Source organism: Castanea sativa, chromosome 4, assembly GCF_040712315.1.
Source record: "Castanea sativa cultivar Marrone di Chiusa Pesio chromosome 4, ASM4071231v1".
Taxonomy (NCBI): domain Eukaryota; kingdom Viridiplantae; phylum Streptophyta; class Magnoliopsida; order Fagales; family Fagaceae; genus Castanea; species Castanea sativa.
This window is the reverse complement of record NC_134016.1, coordinates 47,656,252-47,677,292: the sequence shown is the minus strand read 5'-3', so window position 1 is coordinate 47,677,292 and position 21,041 is coordinate 47,656,252. Positions and strand designations below refer to the sequence as shown.

Here is a 21,041-nt window from a genome sequence, read left to right as displayed (position 1 = left end):
TAACGGTTTTTAAAGTCCATTATCTTTAGGTTACATTTTCCGTTTCAGTGAAGGAACATTTTGAGAGTTTAATTCCTTCAATGACTCTAACTTGACAAAAAATATATATAGTTTTTCTCTTTTCAAAATTTTATGGTGTAACCCGCACACCCTTAGTGCGATAGTCACTCCATTAGTATAATTGTTTATGGGGTGTGAGGGGTAAGAGCTGAAATTCAAGTCTTTAGGAGGGAGCTTTACACACCCTTTAGTGTTTGTTTTGCTAGCTTTTTTGTTGCCAACTTATGGTGTAAAAGTAGGATTTTATTGACAACTAAATTGTTAATCTTTTTTTTTTTTTTTTTTTTTGAGAAGGAACTAAATTGTTAATCTAATAATAGGCCTTATGGCTAACATGATTCTTTTTGGGGGTTTGGCTCTTGGCTGAGTCAATAACAAGATAAAAATAGGGCTTTGGTTGGGGGGCGAATGAAGAAGACATCTATTATTTGTTACCCAAAATACTTTGATTGTAATTCAATTCAATCAAACTGAAGATTGAGAAGACATTTGTCTGAATCTAAAATTTGATGTTCTTTGAGCTATTATTGATTGTTGTTTTTGTTTAGTTTCATTGAAGGTAATTTGATTTGGTTCAGATTTACTTTTCTAAAACTAGTTGAATCTAAAATTAGTGTTTTACTTTTCTTTTCTTATCGTGGATTTTCACTGAAAATTTTGTGCCTTCTGCTGGATTTTTGAATCATTGGGTTTGGAATTCATTTCTGTTGCAATTTTATTTTTCTTGCAATCCTATCTGGAACTTTATAGGGCTGTTTTAAAAAAATTGAGCATCATACCTATTGTATTAATATAAAAATAAAATTGATAATATCAATAATGTGTTTGTGTATATAGTATGCATGACTTTTCATAATTCTATACTAATATTTAGTTTAAATATTTGAAAGAATAAATCAGAAAAAATTATTTTAGTAAATTTAAATATTTGCTTCCTTTGATAGTCATTAAAACCTTCTGGTTTTTTTTTTTTTCTTTTTTTTTTTCTTTTCTATTATCCATCTTCATGTATTCAGTCAGTGACCATATCAGAAACTCAAACCAACAAAGAATAATAATATCAAAGAGAAAATGAGAGAAATTTAATTTTAGTTTGAAGATGAACAGCAGAGAAGATCCTCATCATTTTAGTGTCAAATCTAAATAGACTGGGCTGAAATAAATCACAAAAACAGTGAACTTGATTGTTTACTGCTTGCCCATACAATTTTTTCACATATCCTAAAAATGTAAAAAAGCAACAATGATCTAGTTGGTACAAAAAACATTACAGCATCAGCAAGATGACAGGAAGTTAACCCATGTCCCTGTTCTGCAAATTCATCAGTCATGTTTCATTGGCATGTCCTGGAAACCATGGCAGTCCTGGTTGAAGACATTGTTTTGAATCTGAAACAGGAACAATAGGTCCTAGAAAGAGGCGCCACAAATCAAGTATTATTGTAACTAGCATGGCAGCACCCAGAGCATCAACCGCCACTCTCGGAAGGTCCCATGGTTTGCTAGGTTTCTCATCAATTCTGCACATGTAGTTGAATTGGCATCAGGAAAACTAATGTATATACAAGAGAACAATAAATATATTGAAATTTGAAAAACCATATGGGTATTCTTTAACCTAAGATAGAGGAAAATTTATAGAGTTTGCACCCTTACATGCGAACACAATGAACAAACGCTTATTTCTGACAATTTAATCGGTCAATACAACTATACTTTATTTTTATAAGTAAAGCATTGCATTAGTTAATACTTAATACAACAATACAAGTGCGAAAGAGAAGGAAATCACCAGTAATTGTAAATTAGAATTCTTACCTCAGAAACATAGGGAAGCTTACAATGAAGTAGATGGCATAAAACAAGGAGCCAACTTTGTACATGGATGATCGGTCCACAAATTCATAATAAGGGAACTGCACATATTCAACACGAAACATCATTACCATTTGATCAAAAAAAAAAAAACAGAAACATCATTACCACAATTTTATATCATACACTCATGGCCCAGATATGCTCAGCATGTAATTAGTTCTTCAAAAGGGAAACATCCAGAAAGAAAAAAGAAATGAAGTGCATCACAACAAAAAACTGTGCCTATTTCACAACAACAACCAAACCTTAGTCCCAAATTTTGTTGGGGTCAATTATGGATCCTTAACAGATTAGTCAAGGTCAGCAACATGTATTCTACAATAAATGTTGTCAAATTTTCAAACTTTTGAGTCTCATCATGTTGCAATAATTGTGTCAATTTTTCTAGAAAAGAACAAAGGAAGACTTATTTATACATTCACCCTAGAGATTCAGACTTTCATAATAGTAATGAGAAGAGTAATAAAAATATTCAGAGTTTAAGCAATATATTCAGAGTTTAAGTAAGCTTAGACAAAAGAAATTGATAATAACAATGGAACAAAAACCTTGTTATCACATACATTAGAAATAGCCAAAGTCTCAAGGTATGCTATGAAATAAGAAAGAGCCAAAATCCATGCAGCCTCAAAAATCCATTGAACTTTCTCTGGCAAGTTGGCAATAGAATGCCGTAGTCTGCGAAGTGTCATGTTTGATGTAACATGATAAAATAAAAAGCAAACGTGTGTGAGAAGGAAAGTTGTGTGTGGTACCTGCAGGGAAACAAATAATCTGATTAGAAATGATAGCATGTAGTCTAACTATTAAATTAAGCGTTTCTTGTTTCTAACTATTGAATGTTTCTTGTTTCAATGCTTACATTGTTCATCTTCCATGAAGGAAAGGTATAAGAAGCTCCCAAAACTGTGAAGAAATAGTGGGTCCAAAAGTAATTCCCTACATAGCTAAAGAGTATAATCCATAAACTGGCCTGCAAAAAAAATAAGTTTTTCTTTCAATCCAAGAATAAATATCCATAAAAAATTAGTTTAACACATTGAGAGGTAGATATGCAGGGCCACTGGATTGACATTATAATTAGGTAGAGGGAGATAAGGACCTATTCAAATGTCAAAGAAGTGTTGTATAGACCACCAAAAAGAAAAGTTCATCGCAGGCTTTGCTAGTAATAAGAAAATGAAAAAAAAAAAAGAAAGCAAAGATGATTAAAAAGCAGGAAAATTGTTATAAGTTCATCTCACAAGAACAACATTTGGAGATAACATTGCTTATGCAGCTCTTCAAATTTCAAATGAAAGTTTTTGTAGCTCTGTGTGAAGTAAAAAATACATTGGCAATATTACTCCTGCATTTTTTTTTTCATTAATTAGAAATTATGACTCAAACACTACAGTAATTCATGAAAATAAAGTAATTTAACATTCATGTTCTAAGAGATTGACTAACACCCCATGAGTACAGTAAAGATGGTAAGTGCCTGTGCAACAAACAATTTTATATTAGAAACATCTTGAGGACTTGGGGTTTTTAGGTTAAACAAAATCATAATCAAGAGTAGGTCTGGCTCAGGCAGCCACATAAGGAACTTTCAACTTTATGTAAGGACGCAATTCTTATCAGCAAAGTCATAAACCAATTATTCAGAATGAATGCTAAGCACATATTTTAAAATTACATATTTCTATCAATGCAATACAAGGTTAGGAATACAAAAAAAAAAGAAAAAAAAAAGACTATAAAATCTAGGTCCATCGCAACTGACCGTAAATTCAGCATAACAATGGTGAAAACAAGGCACACATCATCCAGAAGATCCATGACCCCGAAACAATTTTCATTGTTCTATAACCTTTCATAATTATTATAAGTAAAGTGTTACCCCATAAAAACACTTGCCTTGACCCAATAACGATCCTTCAAAGGCAAAAAGCTATCAGCCTGCAAAAAAGATCCCAAAAAGAAAAATAATTAGCACATAAACCATGTTTTGAGCAACTAATAACTCTCCCCAACTGCACTTTAAAAAAATAACCATCAGTTCCCAATTCACATGGATTACAAAAGGCTCAGGTAATATAGTCAATTTAAAGTTCATAACATTTTTCGGAAATGAAAGCTTACAATATAGTTTGGATACACCCATCATGGTCCATGCTAACTCAACAATTTTATTTAAAATGCCATTTCAAGAACAAAGCTGAATACTTTAATCTATACAAAACAAATATAATACAAGGACAATATAGTACATACATGCTAATAGACATGACACAAATCACAATGATATGCAACCCAACAATCTTCATGGACTTCTCCATTAATAGAAAAAGTAAAAAATGATTGAAAAAGTTAAAGAATTTACCTTCCCAACAAAGAGCATTGGTGTCAAGAAAGAAGGAACCGCTGCAACCAATCCCAAAAGTAGGTACTCCAATTCTGTAAAGCTCTGTCAATTACCAAAATTAACTTTTTACACAAAGCATAACAGATAATTTGTTAAAGAAAGAGAAAGAGAAGTCATTTTATATTTTAAGATTAAAAACACATTATTACCATTCTCTTTTCTTTTCTTTTTTTGATAGACATTACTACCATTCTCATGTAAAATGCAATTAAGGTAACAATTTTTTTTATTAAAAAAAAAAAAGTATAGTACACTTTTTGTCACTAAAATTTGTTCTAAATTTAATTTTTGTCCACTCAGTTTCTTGCTTAGATCCATAGTTGACAAAGTTCTGATGTAGCACCTTTTTCTTTTTTGCTTACAACAAAATTCAAAAAAAAAAAAAAAAAAAATCAGGGACAAAATTGCAGATCTCATGGATAGTAAGAACTATATTCCAGCTAAGTAAAAAAGAAAAAGTCAAACGATATTAATGGATGAAGTTAAATCATTCAGCTACATTGATGATTGAACATCTACAAGTGACAAAATTGTAAAAATACAACTACCCTTTTTCTTTAACTATTGTTTTTTGTTGTTTTCTTGCCGTGTTTCCAACTTTTCGCAGCAACCAAACAGCAAACTAAAAATTAGTGAAACAAGAAAAAAATAAAAACAAAAAATAAAAAGTCAAAACCTCGTAGAGTTTGTAGGGAACGACAATGCCTAAACACAGAATGAGCCAGAAAGGAGTGTAGAAGAGGAAGAAGAGCTCGCCCCATCTCTTACTCGGGTCAGTAGCCAGCCACAAATTCTGACCCGTACCCGTACCCGTACCCGGTTTCACACCTGAGACCATTTTTTTTCAAATCAAAATTGGATTTTCAAAGAGACCCATTTCAGAACTTCACATTTTAAAACATACATTGATTACGAAAATTTCAGAGCTAGAAGGAGAAGAAGTAGGGAGAAGAGTGTTGAGAATATTACCGCCCATATTTTCTGTTCGGGTAATCGGGTCTGGATTTGAGTGCTTGTGTCAGATCTTTTTTGAGGAGTAATGTGATAAGAGAGTGTAAAAGTGAAATATTTGACGAACTAACTTTCAGCCATAGGCTGTTTTTTTAGTTATTAGAACCTAGATGACAGTGACGGTGGCGGAGATTTCTGATTAGTCCTGCAAATCGACGGTCCAGATTTGTTACTCTCTCTTTCTATGTTCTTTTTGATTTCTTCTCTTAAAATAAAAAAAGTTGCAGAGGTATATGGGTTGAAACCTAATTGGTATTCTAATTATGGTAAAGAGATGTCATCAAAAGCGAAAAATATTTATTAAAACTCTATATATATATATATATATATATATTACTGTATATTTTTGGTGTGGTGGTTACTTCACAAATATAAATGTTTGTGGGGGTATGGGGCATGAACCGGGTTCAAGTCTCCAGGAATGAGGTTTTTACACACTTTTTTTTTTGAGAAATAATTATAATATGCTGCTAACCTCGCAGCTCGAACCCTTTCCTCCCTAGACTCCCAAGTACTTTGTACCTGAGAAGGTGTCAATTCAACTACAAAGCCTTTGGCATTTTACACACATATGCACTTAAATTAGATTAAAGTATAAATTCTATCTTATATAAAAATATATTTATATTTATATATATTGTTTTTTTTTATTTAAGGAGTAATTTACAACATGCTTTCATATATATTTCGCCACAGCTGTGCCCCATTTGGTTGATTGTGATTAACTGTCTCATACTATCATGTGAAATCATCATTTTTTTTTTTCTCTATCGATCACAATATATCACGTACAAATTTTTCTCTATTGATCACAGTATATCACGTAAAAAGTTATAACAGAACAATTGAGAGAAAGTATCTATATAAAAGTGTGTAGTATTAAAATTGTTATATATATTGTTTTTATTTTTTTTAAGGAATAATTTACAACATACTTTCATACATATTTCGCCACAACTGTGCCCCATTTGGTTGATTGTGATTAACTGTCTCATACTATCATGTGAAATCATCATTTTTTTTTTCTCTATCGATCACAATATATAACGTAAAAATTTCTCTATTGATCACAGTATATCACGTAAAAAGTTATAACAAAACAATTGTGAAAAAGTATCAATATAAAAGTGTGTAGTATTAAAATTGTTAATTATTTTTTAGGCTAGCACGTGTTAACGTAAAATAAAATTTCAAAAATAATTTAATATCACGTACTTTTACACATATTTTGTCATAATTGTTTTATATGATAGATTATAATTGGTTATCTGATACTATTACATGACTCATTTTGCCATTTAATTAAAAAAATTGGTTTTTAATTATATATTTTAATACAAGAGTTAATTAAATTATGATGAAATACCAAGAAAAATATACACAATCATGATAAATTTGGCATACATTTAAACATTTATTACTTCTTATTGTGTATTTTTAGACAATTATTAACAATATATTTTACTTTTTTTTTTTAGAATACTAAGTATTTTAACACACACACACATGAAGAGAGGGGAGAAAGTTTTTAAAGAAACTTATAATAATGTATATCCAAAATGGTCTAACAAAATATTTTACTTAGTTTCATGGTTAATGTCATACATATAGCATTCATAAACCTCATTTGTAACGGTTGAACCATTTGTAATCACAACAAGATTATATCATGTCAATCCATTTATAACTATTTTGCTAACTTTAAATTGTTTGGATACGTGTGTGTGTTTTTTTTTTTTGACAAAATTTAGTTACAAAATTGGTTGTAGTTTAAGGCTACAACCTTACTCAATATCATTTACATTACTAAATATTTCGAAAATCTAATATTTAGATTGTATTTTCTTTATGCTCTTAATATTAATACACATATCAAATTTTGTGTCAATCAAATATTATTTACTATATGATCTATAAGTTTATATTTTAAGAATTATTTTAAACTACAAAAACTTACAATTTAAACAATTTATTGATGACATAACTATTGATTATTAATTTTTTAGAAAATTTTCAAGCATGGAAGGTATAAGAAGAAAAAGTAATTCAATGGTGAATTTGTCAAAATTCACCTCCAATCAAAAAATATTGAATAAGGTTGTAGCCTAAGGTTACAACCAATTTTGTAGTTAAACTTTGTCTTCTTATAATCTAAAAAAGAAATCAATCAATCAAACTATATTACAGTATAATCTAAATGTATATATGTATGAAACTCTCTCTTGAATACTTAAATTCTAACCCTTCCCCTCCACCCCACAAAAACCGAAAAACTTGTACAATGACCACCACACCAAATGTACGCAATGGTAATGTATTTATTTAATTACTCACAAAATTTAAAGTTCATTTTTTTTTTCAAGTACAACTTACTTCTATATATAAAAAGAGCCAACAGGCTCATGAACAGTATTATAAATAGTATTTTTGGTTTAGTGAGTTACCTTTTTTCCCTCTTTTTTTTTTTTAAAGGATCTTTATATGTTTACTTTGTACTTGTAATGCAAGCTTACACTGTATATACACAAAAAGTGGCAAATATTATATACATTTGCAAAAAAAAAAAAAAAAATTGTACAAATTTTGCTAATGTGTACAACATTTGCCAAATTTTATGTATTTACAATATAAATTTACATTGTAAGTGCAATATATATTTCTATATATAAAAAGAGTGACTGGGAAAAGTTACAGTAGTTTTGGTTTGTTCAATGTTCACTGTTTTGCTGGCCTTTTTTTTTTTGTGAATGCATAAAGCTGTAGTAAATTTGCTATATTATTTTTGGTTTGTCCAATTCGCGTTGTTCCCCATTATAATAAAATATTAACACCACAAATTGGCACAATATTTTCACAATTGTCGAGATGTTAATTCATTATAGGTCAAAATAAAATAATAAAATATCATACTAGAACCAACCACAACTAAAAATAAAAGTATTGTTAAAAAGAAGTGCTACATCCACAATAATTTTTACAACATGTTTATAACAAATCAAAAGTAGTAAATTGTTATTGGTTCTAATTTAAACTTACCAATGAAACTACTTTTTTGCCCATCAATAACAACCTGCAGTAATCTACAACTTATAATTTGTTGTGAAAATGTCATGGATATAACATTTTTTTTGTGTGAAAAATGTTAAGACATCTTGATATCCTCACAATATTTTCAAAACTACTGAGCTGTCAATTCTTTACAAGTTAAAATGAAATATAACAAAATTATAAAGGTGTTATTGTGGGGGGTAAAAGGACCCAAATGGGCATATGGGCCTTTGGACTGTAGCATGGAGGGTCGACCTGCTCCAGAATTAAACTCTACAAATTGGCCCATACGCCGAGGATCCGAGGGTACAGCCGAGAATGAGCTTCTCCTCGGACAAATCCAAGAGAACTCAAAACTTCATTATGAAGGTCAAGGCATAACTCTGGAAGGACTAATGGTTAATGGGGTACACCCTGAACCTTCTAGATGTACCAGCGTTAAAGAAAATATCAAGTGCAAAGGCTGCCACCTCCGCATTAAAGGCTCTACACCTACCTCTCTGGCCGCATTAATGGGGAAGTGACCCCTGAACATTAAGACTGAAACTTCTAGTCACTCTCCAAGGGGTATCAGGAAAGGAAGTATTTAAGGAGGGTGGAGGTCAGAAAAAGGAGAGAGGAAAAAAGAAAGAAAACTAAGAGTTGTAACTTCTAAGGAAGAAATATCAATAATACAGAAGTGGTCCTCGGCTTACGTCCGAAGAGGCCTTTTTTCAGTTATCTTTTGTTATTTACATGTGTTTGTAACTCTTAGCCCATTATTAAGTTCTCAGCACTTCTAATCTAGGTTACAAGCCCACGCTCTACAAATTTTATTGTCTAAGGCTCATTGGGCCTGAGCCCGTAGTTGTCTTTGGGTCCAGGTGCAATTATGCACTTACAATTGGCGCCGTCTGTGGAAAATCTAGTCTAGAAGGAGTTGGGATACTATGGCAGGCTTGGGTTCCCACCATGCAGAGTCACAGGGATCACAGCCAGAGGATCTTTTCGAGCGTCTTGAGCGTCGAAGGGATCATGAGGGAAGCGTCCATACAGAATACCCCGGGGCTAGCCATACTCATGGTGGGGGCAGCACCACCCATGGGGATAGAGCTAAAGCCATGCAAAAGGAGATTAATCGTTTGAAGAGAAAGTTACGCCGCGCCAGACGCAGGTCTTCACCATCCTCATCTAATCCTTCCTCAGAGGAGGTATAGAGAGGTAGCTACAGCTCAAGATCATGCTCACCCCCAGTGCAATGTCCTCTGGTGAGGAGGATGACCAGCCAGCTCGCAGACGCAAGAAGGCTCCTTCCAGGGGCTTAGGGAACGATGCTATGAGTCGGGCGTTGCACCAACTCTCCAAATCCCCGTTTTCACGGAGGATTGAGAAGGGGGGGCTCCCCAGGAGGTTTACTCAACCCACCTTTACCATCTACAATGGTCGGACTAATCCGGTAGAGCACGTGAGTCACTTTAACCAGAGGATGGCGGTGCACTCTCACAACGAGACCCTGATGTGTAAAGTTTTCCCCTCTAGCTTGGGACCTGTTGCTATGAGGTGGTTCAACGGCCTTAAATCGGGGTCTATAGGTTCGTTTGGGGAGCTTACTAGAGCATTCGCTTCGCGGTTCATTACGTGTAGCAGAGTACCTCGGCCATTGGACTCGCTGTTATCTATGACCATGAGGGAAGGGGAGATGTTAAAAGCATACTCCGACCGTTACTGGGAGATGTTTAATGAAATAGATGACGACTTTGATGAGGTGGCGCTCAATACCTTTAAGGTAGGTCTTCCTACTGATCACGACCTGAGAAAGTCTTTGACTAAAAAGCCCGTCCGCAGCGTACGTCGCCTCATGGACCGTATTGACGAGTACAAAAGAGTGGAGGAAGACCAACAGCAAGGAAAGGGTAAGGAGAAGGTTATCCCGCAGGAGAGAAGGGATTTCAGGTCGGACAGGTACCACAATAACAAGCCGAGGAGAGAGTACGTTGGGCAGTCCGGCTCGGCAACACCTCAGGCCGTGAACATTGTGTTCCGAGAACCAGTACATCAGCTGCTGGAGAAAGTTCGTAAGGAACCCTTCTTCAAATGGCCTGGTAAGATGGCAGGAGACCCTGCGAAGAGGAATCAGAACCTTTTTTGCCAATACCATCAGGATGTGGGCCACACTACCGAGAATTGTCGAACCTTTTGGAACCACTTGGAGCAGCTTGTCAGTGAAGGAAAACTGAAGCAGTACTTGTGCCAACCTAGCGGGCCGGGCAGTCAATCTAGCTCAAACAATCAGAGGAATAATTCATCTCGGCAGGCGTTAGGAACAATTAATGTTATTTTTTCTGCACCTGGTAGGACCGGCTCGGCTCCCACCAGGGTGATGGCAGTTTCACATCCTCAGGCCGAGGAGTCGGGCTGCAGACCGAAGAGGTTGAAGCTAAATTTGCCCATTTTGGGATTTTTCGAGGAGGATAAGGTAGGGACTATCCAACCCCATGACGATGCTCTTGTAGTTACGCTTAGGATAGGGAATTATGATGTGAGGAGGGTGATGATAGATCAAGGCAGCGGTGCAGATATCATGTACCCTGATCTATTTAAGGGGTTGAGATTGAAGCTGGAAGATCTTACTTCTTATGACTCGCCACTTATAAGCTTCGAAGGGAGAGCCGTTGTGCCGAAAGGACAGATCCGTTTGCCCGTTCAATCCGGCTCAGAGATGGTTGAGGTGGATTTCATTGTGGTTGACGCGTACTCTCCATATACAGCTATCCTCGCCAGGCCATGGCTGCACGCTCTTGGAGCTGTCTCCTCTACCTTGCATGTTAAGGTTAAGTTCCCCTCGGGGGAATGTGTTGAAGAAATCCTCGGCAGCCAATCGGTGGCCAGGCAATGCATGTCGGCTGTAGTGCTGCACCAGACAGAAGCCGAGTCTTCGGCTTCGATCACCAAAGACTTATAGCAGTTAACAGCTCCTGATGCATCTAGAATGATGACAGGAGAGGAGGCTCATTGTGAGGAGTTGGAGAAGTTTTTGATAGTCGATGATCCAGAGAGGTTCTTCCAAGTCGGCATGCGCTTGCCACACCAGGAGAAAATGGAGTTGTTGGAATTTCTGAAGGACAATATTGATGTTTTTGCGTGGGACCCGTATGAGGCTCCAGGTGTAGATCCGAGCTTCATTTGTCATCGTTTGAATGTCAACCCTGCCATTGTTCCGAGAAGGCAGCCACCTCGGCGTTCTTCCAAAGAACATTCCGAGGCTGTAAAGGAAGAGGTGCTCAAACTCAAGAGGGCTGAGGCTATTAAGGAAGTTTTCTACCCCGAATGGTTGGCGCATACGGTTGCTGTTAAAAAGAAGAATGGAACGTGGAGAGTATGTGTGGACTTCACAGATTTGAACAAAGCCTGCCCCAAGGACTCGTTCCCAATGCCGCGTATTGATCAACTGGTGGATGCCACTGTCGGACATCCTCAAATGAGTTTTTTGGATGCTTTCCAGGGTTACCATCAGATTCCATTAGCGTTGGAGGATCAAGAGAAGACTGCTTTCATTACTCCAACAAGGAACTACCACTATAAGGTCATGCCATTCGGGTTGAAGAATGCCGGGGCTACCTACCAAAGAATGATGACCAGAATGTTTGAACAGCAACTAGGGAAGACTATTGAGGTGTACGTAGATGATATGGTGGTGAAGAGCAAAACAATACCTTCACACGTCAAAGATCTAGCCGACACCTTCCAGGTGCTAAGAAAGTACAAGCTACGCCTTAACACCTCAAAGTGCTCTTTTGGCGTGGGGTCCGGAAGGTTTTTGGGGTACATGATTACTCACAGAGGCATAGAGGTGAACCCAACGCAGGTCAAGGCTATTTAGGATTTGCAGCCGCCTCGGAACCCAAAAGAGATCCAGAAATTGACCGGAATGATTGCTGCATTGAATAGGTTTATCTCTCGGTCAGCTGACCGATGCCGTCCTTTCTTCCAATTGTTGAATAAATGGAAAGGGTTTCAATGGACCGAGGACTGCGTGTTAGCTTTCCAGCAGCTTAAGCAGTATCTTTCTTGGCCGCCCATCTTGTCGCGCCCCCAGGCGGACGAGGTCTTGTTTGCTTATCTGGCAGTGGCCGTCCACGCGGTCAGCCTGGTCCTTATAAGGAATGAAAGCGGGGTGCAAAGACCGGTCTACTATGTTAGTAAGTCTTTGAATGAGGCCGAGGTGTGCTATCTGCTCTTAGAGAAAGCGCTTCTGGCCATAGTTCACGCCATGCGCAAGCTTCCCCATTATTTTCAGTCTCACACCGTAGTGGTTCTGACCCAATTGCCTCTCAAGGCGGTGTTGCGCAGCGCCGATTACTCTGGTAGGGTGGCAAAGTGGGGAACCATTTTAGGGGCTTTTGACATTAAATACAAGCCTTGCACCTCGGTGAAGGCCCAGGTCCTCGCTGACTTGGTGGCAGAGTTTACTGAACCATTGTTAGAAGAAACTCTAAAAGAAGCACACATGGATGGAAAATCAGTTGGAGTGATCACGGCCGCAGTGCCTTCGATTTGGAAAGTGTATGTGGATGGGGCTGCTAATCAGAGAGGATCTGGTGTTGGACTTGTTCTAACATCCCCTGAGGGAATTGTCTTCGAAAAATCTTTGAGATTGGCATTCTCGGCTACTAATAATGAGGCCGAATATGAAGCAGTCTTGGTAGGCATGCAGATGGTACGTAGGATGGGCGGAAAGGAAATCCATGTGTTCTCGGACTCTCAGTTAGTGGTCGGCCAAGTCATGGGGACCATGGAGGCTAGAGACCCCAGAATGCAAGAATATTTGGCCCATGTCAAGCGTCAGCAAGCTGAATTTGACTCCTTCGTCTTAGCTCATATTTCTAGGAGTGCAAACACCCATGCAGATTCTTTGGCTACGTTGGCGACATCCTCGGCTCAGGACTTGCCCAGGGTTATCCTCGTGGAGGATTTGTTGGAGCCAACTCTTACCGTCGTCAACACAGTTCACATTCATTTGATAAGGCCTGGACCTAGTTGGATCGACCCGGTTATAGCTTTTCTTAAGAATGATATCCTTCCTGAGGACAAATCTGAAGCAGAAAAGATACGTCGAAAGGCGCCACGTTTCTGGTTGTCCGAGGACCAGAAGCTGTACAAACGATCCTTCTCAGGACCGTACTTGTTGTGTGTGCACCCTGAATCAATGAAAGCATTACTGGAGGAACTGCATGAGGGGATTTGTGGAAGCCACACTAGGGGAAGGTCCTTAGCCCATAGAGCTCTGACTCAGGGTTATTGGTGGCCCAATATGCAGAGAGAGGCTCAGGACTATGCCAAAAAATGTGATCAATGCCAGAGGTTCGCCCCTAATATTCATCAACCTGGTGGGGTTCTTAACCCTCTCTCCAGTCCTTGGCCTTTTGCCCAATGGGGATTGGACATAATGGGGCCATTTCCGAGAGCTGCAGGAAACAAAAGATGGCTTCTTGTGGGAACAGACTATTTCACTAAATGGGTTGAGGCCGAGCCCTTAGCAAATATCAAAGATGTTGATTCCAAGAAATTTGTCTGGAAAAATATTGTCACTAGATTCGGTATACCACACACACTTATCTCAGACAATGGCATTCAATTTGACAGCAAGGCCTTTAGGCAATATTGTGGCGACATGGGTATCATAAATAGATACTCCATCCCAGCTTATCCTCAAGGAAATGGGCAAGCCGAGGCCGTTAATAAGGTTATAGTCAGTGGGCTTAAGAAAAGGTTGGACGATGCGAAAGGCAGATGGGTAGAAGAGCTCCCTCATGTTCTGTGGACGTATCGGACCACACCGCGCAGGTCCACGGGAGAAACGCCATTCTCTATGACTTATGGAGCCGAGGCGGTGATACCTCTGGAATCTGGTTTTCCCACCCTAAAGACGAGCTCTTTTAGCCCGGAGAATAACAATGGACTCCTGGAGAAAGGTCTTGATTTACTCGAGGAACGACGCGAGGCAGCTATGGTCCAAATGGCTTATTATCAACAAAAGCTAAAACGGGGATATGATGCCCACGTGAAGCTAAGGCCACTTGCACCTGGTGATCTTGTACTAAGAAAAGTTGTAGGCACTTCTAAGAACCCAGCTTGGGGTAAGCTAGGACCCAACTAGGAAGGTCCCTATCGCATTGTTTCAGTAGCAGGCATAGGGTCATATCGGCTAGCTGACCTAGATGAAAGAATTGTACCACGCCCATGGAATGTAAATAATCTTAGAAGGTATTATTATTAATAAAATGTGCTTTTGTTAGTTAACATTGCAAAGTTATAAGTACCTTTAACACTTGAAGTTACTATTCTTAAGAATCAAACAGAAACTTGGTTAAGTGTAGTCCTCGGACCACAAACCTTGTGGAAATTGATGTCTTGTCATTTGTTAAATAGAACCTTAGTTATGCCGGGTCCTCGGACCTCCTACTTTGGGGAAATTAACACTTAAAGTTACTATTCTTAAGAATCAAACAGAAACTTGGTTAAGTGTATTCCTCGGACTACAAACCTTGTGGAAATTGATGTCTTGTCATTTGTTAAACAGAACCTTAGTTATGCCCGGTCCTCGAACCTCCTACTTTGGGGAAATTAACACTTAAAGTTACTATTCTTAAGAATCAAATAGAAACTTGGTTAAGTGTAGTCCTCGGACCACAAACCTTGTGAAAATTGATGTCTCGTCATTTGTTAAACAGAACCTTAGTTATGCCGGGTCCTCGGACCTCCTACTTTGGGGAAATTAACACTTGAAGTTATTATTCTTAAGAATCAAACAGAAACTTGGTTAAGTGTAGTCCTCAGACCACAAACCTTGTGGAAATTGATGTCTTGTCATTTGTTAAACAGAACCTTAGTTATGCCGGGTCCTCGGACCTCCTACTTTGGGGAAATTAACACTTAAAGTTACTATTCTTAAGAATCAAACAGAAACTTGGTTAAGTGTAGTCCTCGGACCACAAACCTTGTGGAAATTGATGTCTTGTCATTTGTTAAACAGAACCTTAGTTATGCCGGGTCCTCGGACCTCCTATTTTGGGGAAATTAACACTTAAAGTTACTATTCTTAAGAATCAAACAGAAACTTGGTTAAGTGTAGTCCTCGGACCACAAACCTTGTGGAAATTGATGTCTTGTCATTTGTTAAACAGAACCTTAGTTATGCCGGGTCCTCGGACCTCCTACTTTGGGGAAATTAACACTTGAAGTTACTATTCTTAAGAATCAAACAGAAACTTGGTTAAGTGTAGTCCTCGGACCACAAACCTTGTGGAAATTGATGTCTTGTCATTTACTAAACAGAACCTTAGTTATGCCGGGTCCTCGGACCTCCTACTTTGGGGAAATTAACACTTAAAGTTACTATTCTTAAGAATCAAACAGAAACTTGGTTAAGTGTAGTCCTCGGACCACAAACCTTGTCACTGTTCTTAATATTTTGTCACTGTTCTTATTCTTATCACCCGTTTTATGGAAATCATTATCTCACCATTCATTAATTTGGATCTCAAGTTCTTCATTTTTAAGTGTTAAGCAAAATTTTTGTAAGGAATGGTCTTCGGACCTTACATCCTACCGAAAGCAATATGTCAGATTACAAAGGTTTAACTGTCATGTGAGTTGTCTAACTTTGACATTATTTGACGTCTAAATTAAGTTATGTGGCTGTTTTGAAGTCATAGTTATTTGCATGGTGGAGTTATACTTATTTATTCTGTTTTCCCTTTAACTATTTGTTATTGGAAGCTCTCATGGCAAGCACAAAAAGAATAAAGTAAAACAAAGACAACATGAACGAAAGTTGAATAAAAATCTTCTTCATTAATTATATACAAAAAAAGGAGGAGTACAAAAGGTTCTATCCTAGGCCTTAAGCTTGTGCAGGGGGGTCTTGGAGGGAGCTGCTGCCAGCCTCAGTACTCTTCAACTCCAGTTCAAATGTGGACAAAACTTGCTTCCCTTTGTCTGTTGAAGGAACGAGGGGCTCCATGTCTTGGACTTGCTCCTTCTCGGCGCCATCACACTTGTCCTTCTCTTTATAGGAACCTTCAGGTTCTGTAGGATCAGGAACAAGCTCTTGCACCACCGGAGGAAGGGCAGGAGAGGCAGCAACAGGAGGGTCTTCAATTTCCTGTATGTTTAGGGGAAGCCAAATGTTCTCGGGCTTCCTCAGCTCGGAAGCTTGAGGAACCCCCGCTGCATTCATGGCCTCTCCCCAGACTTGCTGACAGTACTCTCGGCACAAGGCCGCGAAGGCCTCTGTCAGCTGTTCTTGTGTTCTGGTTACCCCCTCCTGATAACTGGCCTTCTTCACGGCCTCTAGTGCGTGCTTATGGGCGCGAGCCTCCTCCTTAGCCCGCGTAAGCTCCTTTTCCAAGTCAGAGCGTGCCTGTTGGACTTAGGTGAGCTCGTCATCCTTTTGACGAAGGAGCTTACGCTGTCCCTCCACTTGGGTCTCCATCGTCTTTAGGCTGGCCTTGTCACCATCTCTCTCTCTTTTTAGATCGGCCAACCTTGATGTGAGCTTCCCATTCTCAGCTAGGGCTTGGCTTAAGGATTTTTCTGCCTCTTGCCTTAGTTCTTGCTCCATCCCAGCGCGCTTTCGAGAATCCTCCACGAACTTCTCAGCCGCGAAAACTTCTTGGATGGACTGCAAAAATGTTAGGAGGATAAATATGCTAAAGTATTTACAATTAAATATAAGGTACGAGGGCAAGGTGGAACTTACCAGAGCTAAACCCCTTTTTAACGAGAGGAACAGCTGCGGCTGGCCCATTTTCTCCAAGGTTTCCATGTCCTTGGGCAGCAGAAGAGGACGCTCCAGCACCTCGGCTAAGTGGTGGGCGTGGCCTTGTTGAAGCTGCCTGTCTTGGAGTGGCAGGGAATGGGTGCACCGTCCAGTCTCAAGTCAGGAGACCAGGTAGCTGGTGCTCGGCGCACCTCGGCCACATCTCTGATCTCCCCGCTTTCAACCGAGCGGGTGCGCCCTTTGCCCTTGTCCAACTTCTACTGCTGGGCCGGCGCGGGTTATTTCATCTTCTTTTGTTTTTCTCCTCCAGCCCCTTCGGCCTCCGCTTTCCTTTTCTTCTTTGGATCTTCGGCTGGAGGCTTAGGGTCGGCGGGAGGAGGAGGAGGTAGTGGTAAAACCGGGGGAACCTGGGACCCCCGTGTCCCCTTCTTCGCCACTCGTGCGCCTCTTGCGGTCATAAGGTCCTTTAGCTCGTCCATCTCTTCTTCAATGGAGCTGTCGTCTGGACGTGCTATCACTAGACCTCCTATCCTAGAGGCTTCGGCTGCTTCTTCTTCCTCGTCGGAAAGAACGACGAACGGGTTTCCGCGAGGTCGTGGGGAGTCCTCGAATTGGAATTGTTCTATCTCCTCGTCCAACGTGTTCGAAGAAGACACTCGCTCCTCTGGGACATCAATAGCCTGAGAGTGCACAGCGAGGGGAACTGCCGCTATGGGCTGTATGTACAACACTGTATGTGGGGCGTCAGGGATGTCGTGGTCGGCCAAAAAGTGGGGTCTGGTTACGTTAATTCTCCTACGCCTTCGGTCACCCGCAATTATGGCGTTCTCGATCTCCTGGAAGTCCGAGGAGACGGGATCGTACCCCAAAATCAAGTGGGCCGCTCTAAGTTGTTGGTCTCTGCTAACAAACACCTCGGATCGTAGCACTCTATTCAAGTCTGCAACGTTGCAGTGGCTTAAGTGCGGGCGCACGTTTTGCTTATCTGCAAAGAAAAACATCCAAATAAACAAACATGGTCAGAGGCGCAGAACATATAATAAAGTAAAGGTATACGCTCGAGTAAATGCAAATGCACATTCCTAGATGATTTAGGGAGTTATGGGATGGGAAGTTAAATCCTAAGGTGTCGCACCTGGAACTCTCCACTCAACTGGGCAGTGGGGGCCGTCGTGCCAATTGCCAGAGACGATGAGGTAGTCATCCTTCATGCCTTTATTGGACTTGAGCAAACATGAGATCAACCTAACTACGCTGGAGCGGGATTTGATGTAGTAACCTACTCCAGTGAGTTTGTGGCATTCGTACATGAAGACGACATCATGCCAGGTGAGGTTCAGACCCATTTGCTCGTTTAGAGCGTCGACGCTACCCAAAACTCTAAAAACGTTTGGGGCGCATTGATCGGGACACAACCGGTGGTTGCGGAGGTACTCCCTGGTTACAGGCTTCATTGGGAGGGTCATCCCACCTTCTACGAAGGCTACCATTGGGATGATAACCTCTCCAGCCTTCCTAGAACCTGCCACGGCTTCCGCCGGGCAATATTCTAAACCTACGTCGCTGGGAATACGATACTTGGCTCTAAAGCCTTCCATCCCAGCGGCGGTATCAACTAGACATTTAAACTTTCCCATCGGAAAGGAACGAAAAACTAAGTTCTAAGAGGGGAAAACTATTATAAGGGGAGCCGAGGACAGGTCCGAGGAGAAAGGTTTAAAAGAAAAGAAATGAGAACTTACAAATTTCAAGTTGTGCAAATTTCCACGGATTTCTGCAGACAAAAGGTGATTGCTGATGTTTTGATGGGATTAGCCTCTGGAGAAATAAATGAAGGCGCAGGTTCCTGAAGCGTCACGACGTGCGGGAAGCGGCCTCGAAATTGTATTTGTCCCGCCCAAATTTTCATGGAGTAACAAGGACCGTTGGATGCTCATCTCACCGCTGAACGTGGGGGACAAGGTATAACTTACGGTAATAAATGCGCGCGTTTTTGAAAATAAAACCGCCAAGTGGCATCCTCTGGAACGCGAAACGGTCTTCACACGTGTAGTTATTTACAGAACATGTGGGGAGAGTTTTCTTTAGATCAAAACCCTATTTTTCTCCTCGGATGATGAAAAATAAAGCTTTGAGGGGCTATTGTGGGGGGTAGAAGGACCCAAATGGGCATATGGGCCTTTGGACTGTAGCATGGAGGGCCGACTTGCTCCAGAATTAAACTCTACAAATTGGCCTATACGCCGAGGATCCGAGGGTACAGCCGAGAACGAGCTTCTCCTCGGACAAATCCAAGAGAACTCAAAACTTCATTATGAAGGTCAAGGCATAACTCTGGAAGGACTAATGGTTAATAGGGGACACCCTGAACCTTCTAGATGCACCAGCGTTAAAGAAAATATCAAGTGCAAAGGCTGTCACCTCCGCATTAAAGGCTCTGCACCTACCTCCCTGGCCGCATTAATGGGGAAGTGACCCCTGAACATTAAGACTGAAACTTCTAGTCACTCCCCAAGGGGTATCAGGAAAGGAAGTATTTAAGGAGGGTGGAGGTCAGAAAAAGGAGAGAGAGGAAAAAAGAAAGAAAACTAAGAGTTGTAACTTCTAAGGAAGAAATATCAATAATACAGAAGTGGTCCTCGGCTTACGTCCGAGGAGGCATTTTTTCAGTTATCTTTTGTTATTTACATGTGTTTGTAACTCTTAGCCCGTTATTAAGTTCTCAGCACTTCTAATCTAGGTTACAAGCCCACGCTCTACAAATTTTATTGTCTAAGGCTCATTGGGCCTGAGCCCGTAGTTGTCTTTGGGTCCAGGTGCAATTGTGCACTTACAATTATAAAAATGTTGCGTCATTTTGTTGTGTTTTTAGAAATTTTTTGTGGTCTAATCAATTTTGTTGAGTCAAAATTCACTATTTCACATACAATTTTCTTGGATTGAGTTTTTGTATTTTTTTTCTTTACACACCATTTAAGTAAAAACACATAATTTCACACACAAAAAAAAAAACAAAAACTTAGGAAAAACACACTTTGTATCCTTTATATTTTGGAAGAAAGCAAATATATCATATTGTTATTCTCTCAGTTAAACCCTAATGAAAGCTTATGATTCTTTAAATATTTTATTGTGTAATATCTAAATTACTCCCTCTAAATTTTAACATCCAAAAATTTTATTTCCGTATTTTGAGTTTTAAATGGTAGAAATTCTTAGAAAGTTGGAATAATGATATAAGAAGTTTTATTTGTTATCTAAAGAACGTTGATTTTCTAGATTTAAATTTTCAAAACTTATAATTTATCTAATGAAAAATTCAATGACACATGCGTTTTGTTATTATTATTATTATTATTATTTTCTTAGTAAAACTCAGTTGTTTATTGTTGAAAGATGATGATATTCATTATCTTTCTTAGAAATTTTTAGAGAGTAAATATATTGTCTTTAGCAAGTAGGTACTAAAAAACTATTATAGTAAAATAAATATTTATATATTAAATAGCTACCCTAACTTTGTGGTTAATCAAAATTCTTATAGAAATGAGATTAACTTTTTATGACATAATTATCAAAATTCTTAAAATTAATGTCTCTTTTGATTAATGTAAATCTCTATATACTTTAAAAATTAAATGATTTATATTTTTTGTAAGGACCTAAAAATTCACAAACTCGTTAAAAATCCTCCTGCTAGTTCCTGATCAAAGGTCCTTATACAATGTATTTGGTAGAGAGGGTCCAACAACCAAAGTCCCCCTCCATCTCTTTCAGCCCCTATTTATATAATTCGCTCTTATCATCCCAACCTTACACCTCGCCATCTATCAAGTTTTTCCTCCCGACACCTGTCTGTCGGTAACAGAACAAGAC

At 39.0% G+C, this 21,041-nt stretch overlaps 1 protein-coding gene across 1 annotated transcript; it reads right to left on the bottom strand.

Annotated features, from left to right (window-relative positions):
• Nucleotides 1-1,115: 1,115 nt before the first annotated feature.
• LOC142630300 (cycloeucalenol cycloisomerase) lies at nt 1,116-5,627 on the bottom strand. The gene is made up of 8 exons (XM_075804278.1): nt 5,315-5,627; nt 5,022-5,173; nt 4,304-4,387; nt 3,838-3,879; nt 2,801-2,911; nt 2,502-2,693; nt 1,879-1,976; nt 1,116-1,580 (listed from the first exon to the last, which is right to left on the bottom strand). The coding sequence occupies exons 1-8, from the start codon at nt 5,319-5,321 to the stop codon at nt 1,388-1,390; spliced, it is 879 nt and encodes a 292-aa protein (XP_075660393.1). The 5' UTR covers nt 5,322-5,627; the 3' UTR covers nt 1,116-1,387.
• Between the last annotated feature and the right edge of the window lie 15,414 nt (nt 5,628-21,041).

Bases quoted from the DNA above. Each gene is read 5' to 3' on its own strand.
- LOC142630300 (XM_075804278.1), bottom strand. The intron at 3,880-4,303 runs GTAAATTCTTTA...TCTTTTTTGCAG, and splicing joins CAATGCTCTTTGTTGGGAAG to GCTGATAGCTTTTTGCCTTT. The intron at 2,694-2,800 runs GTAAGCATTGAA...GTTTCCCTGCAG, and splicing joins CTTCATGGAAGATGAACAAT to GTACCACACACAACTTTCCT.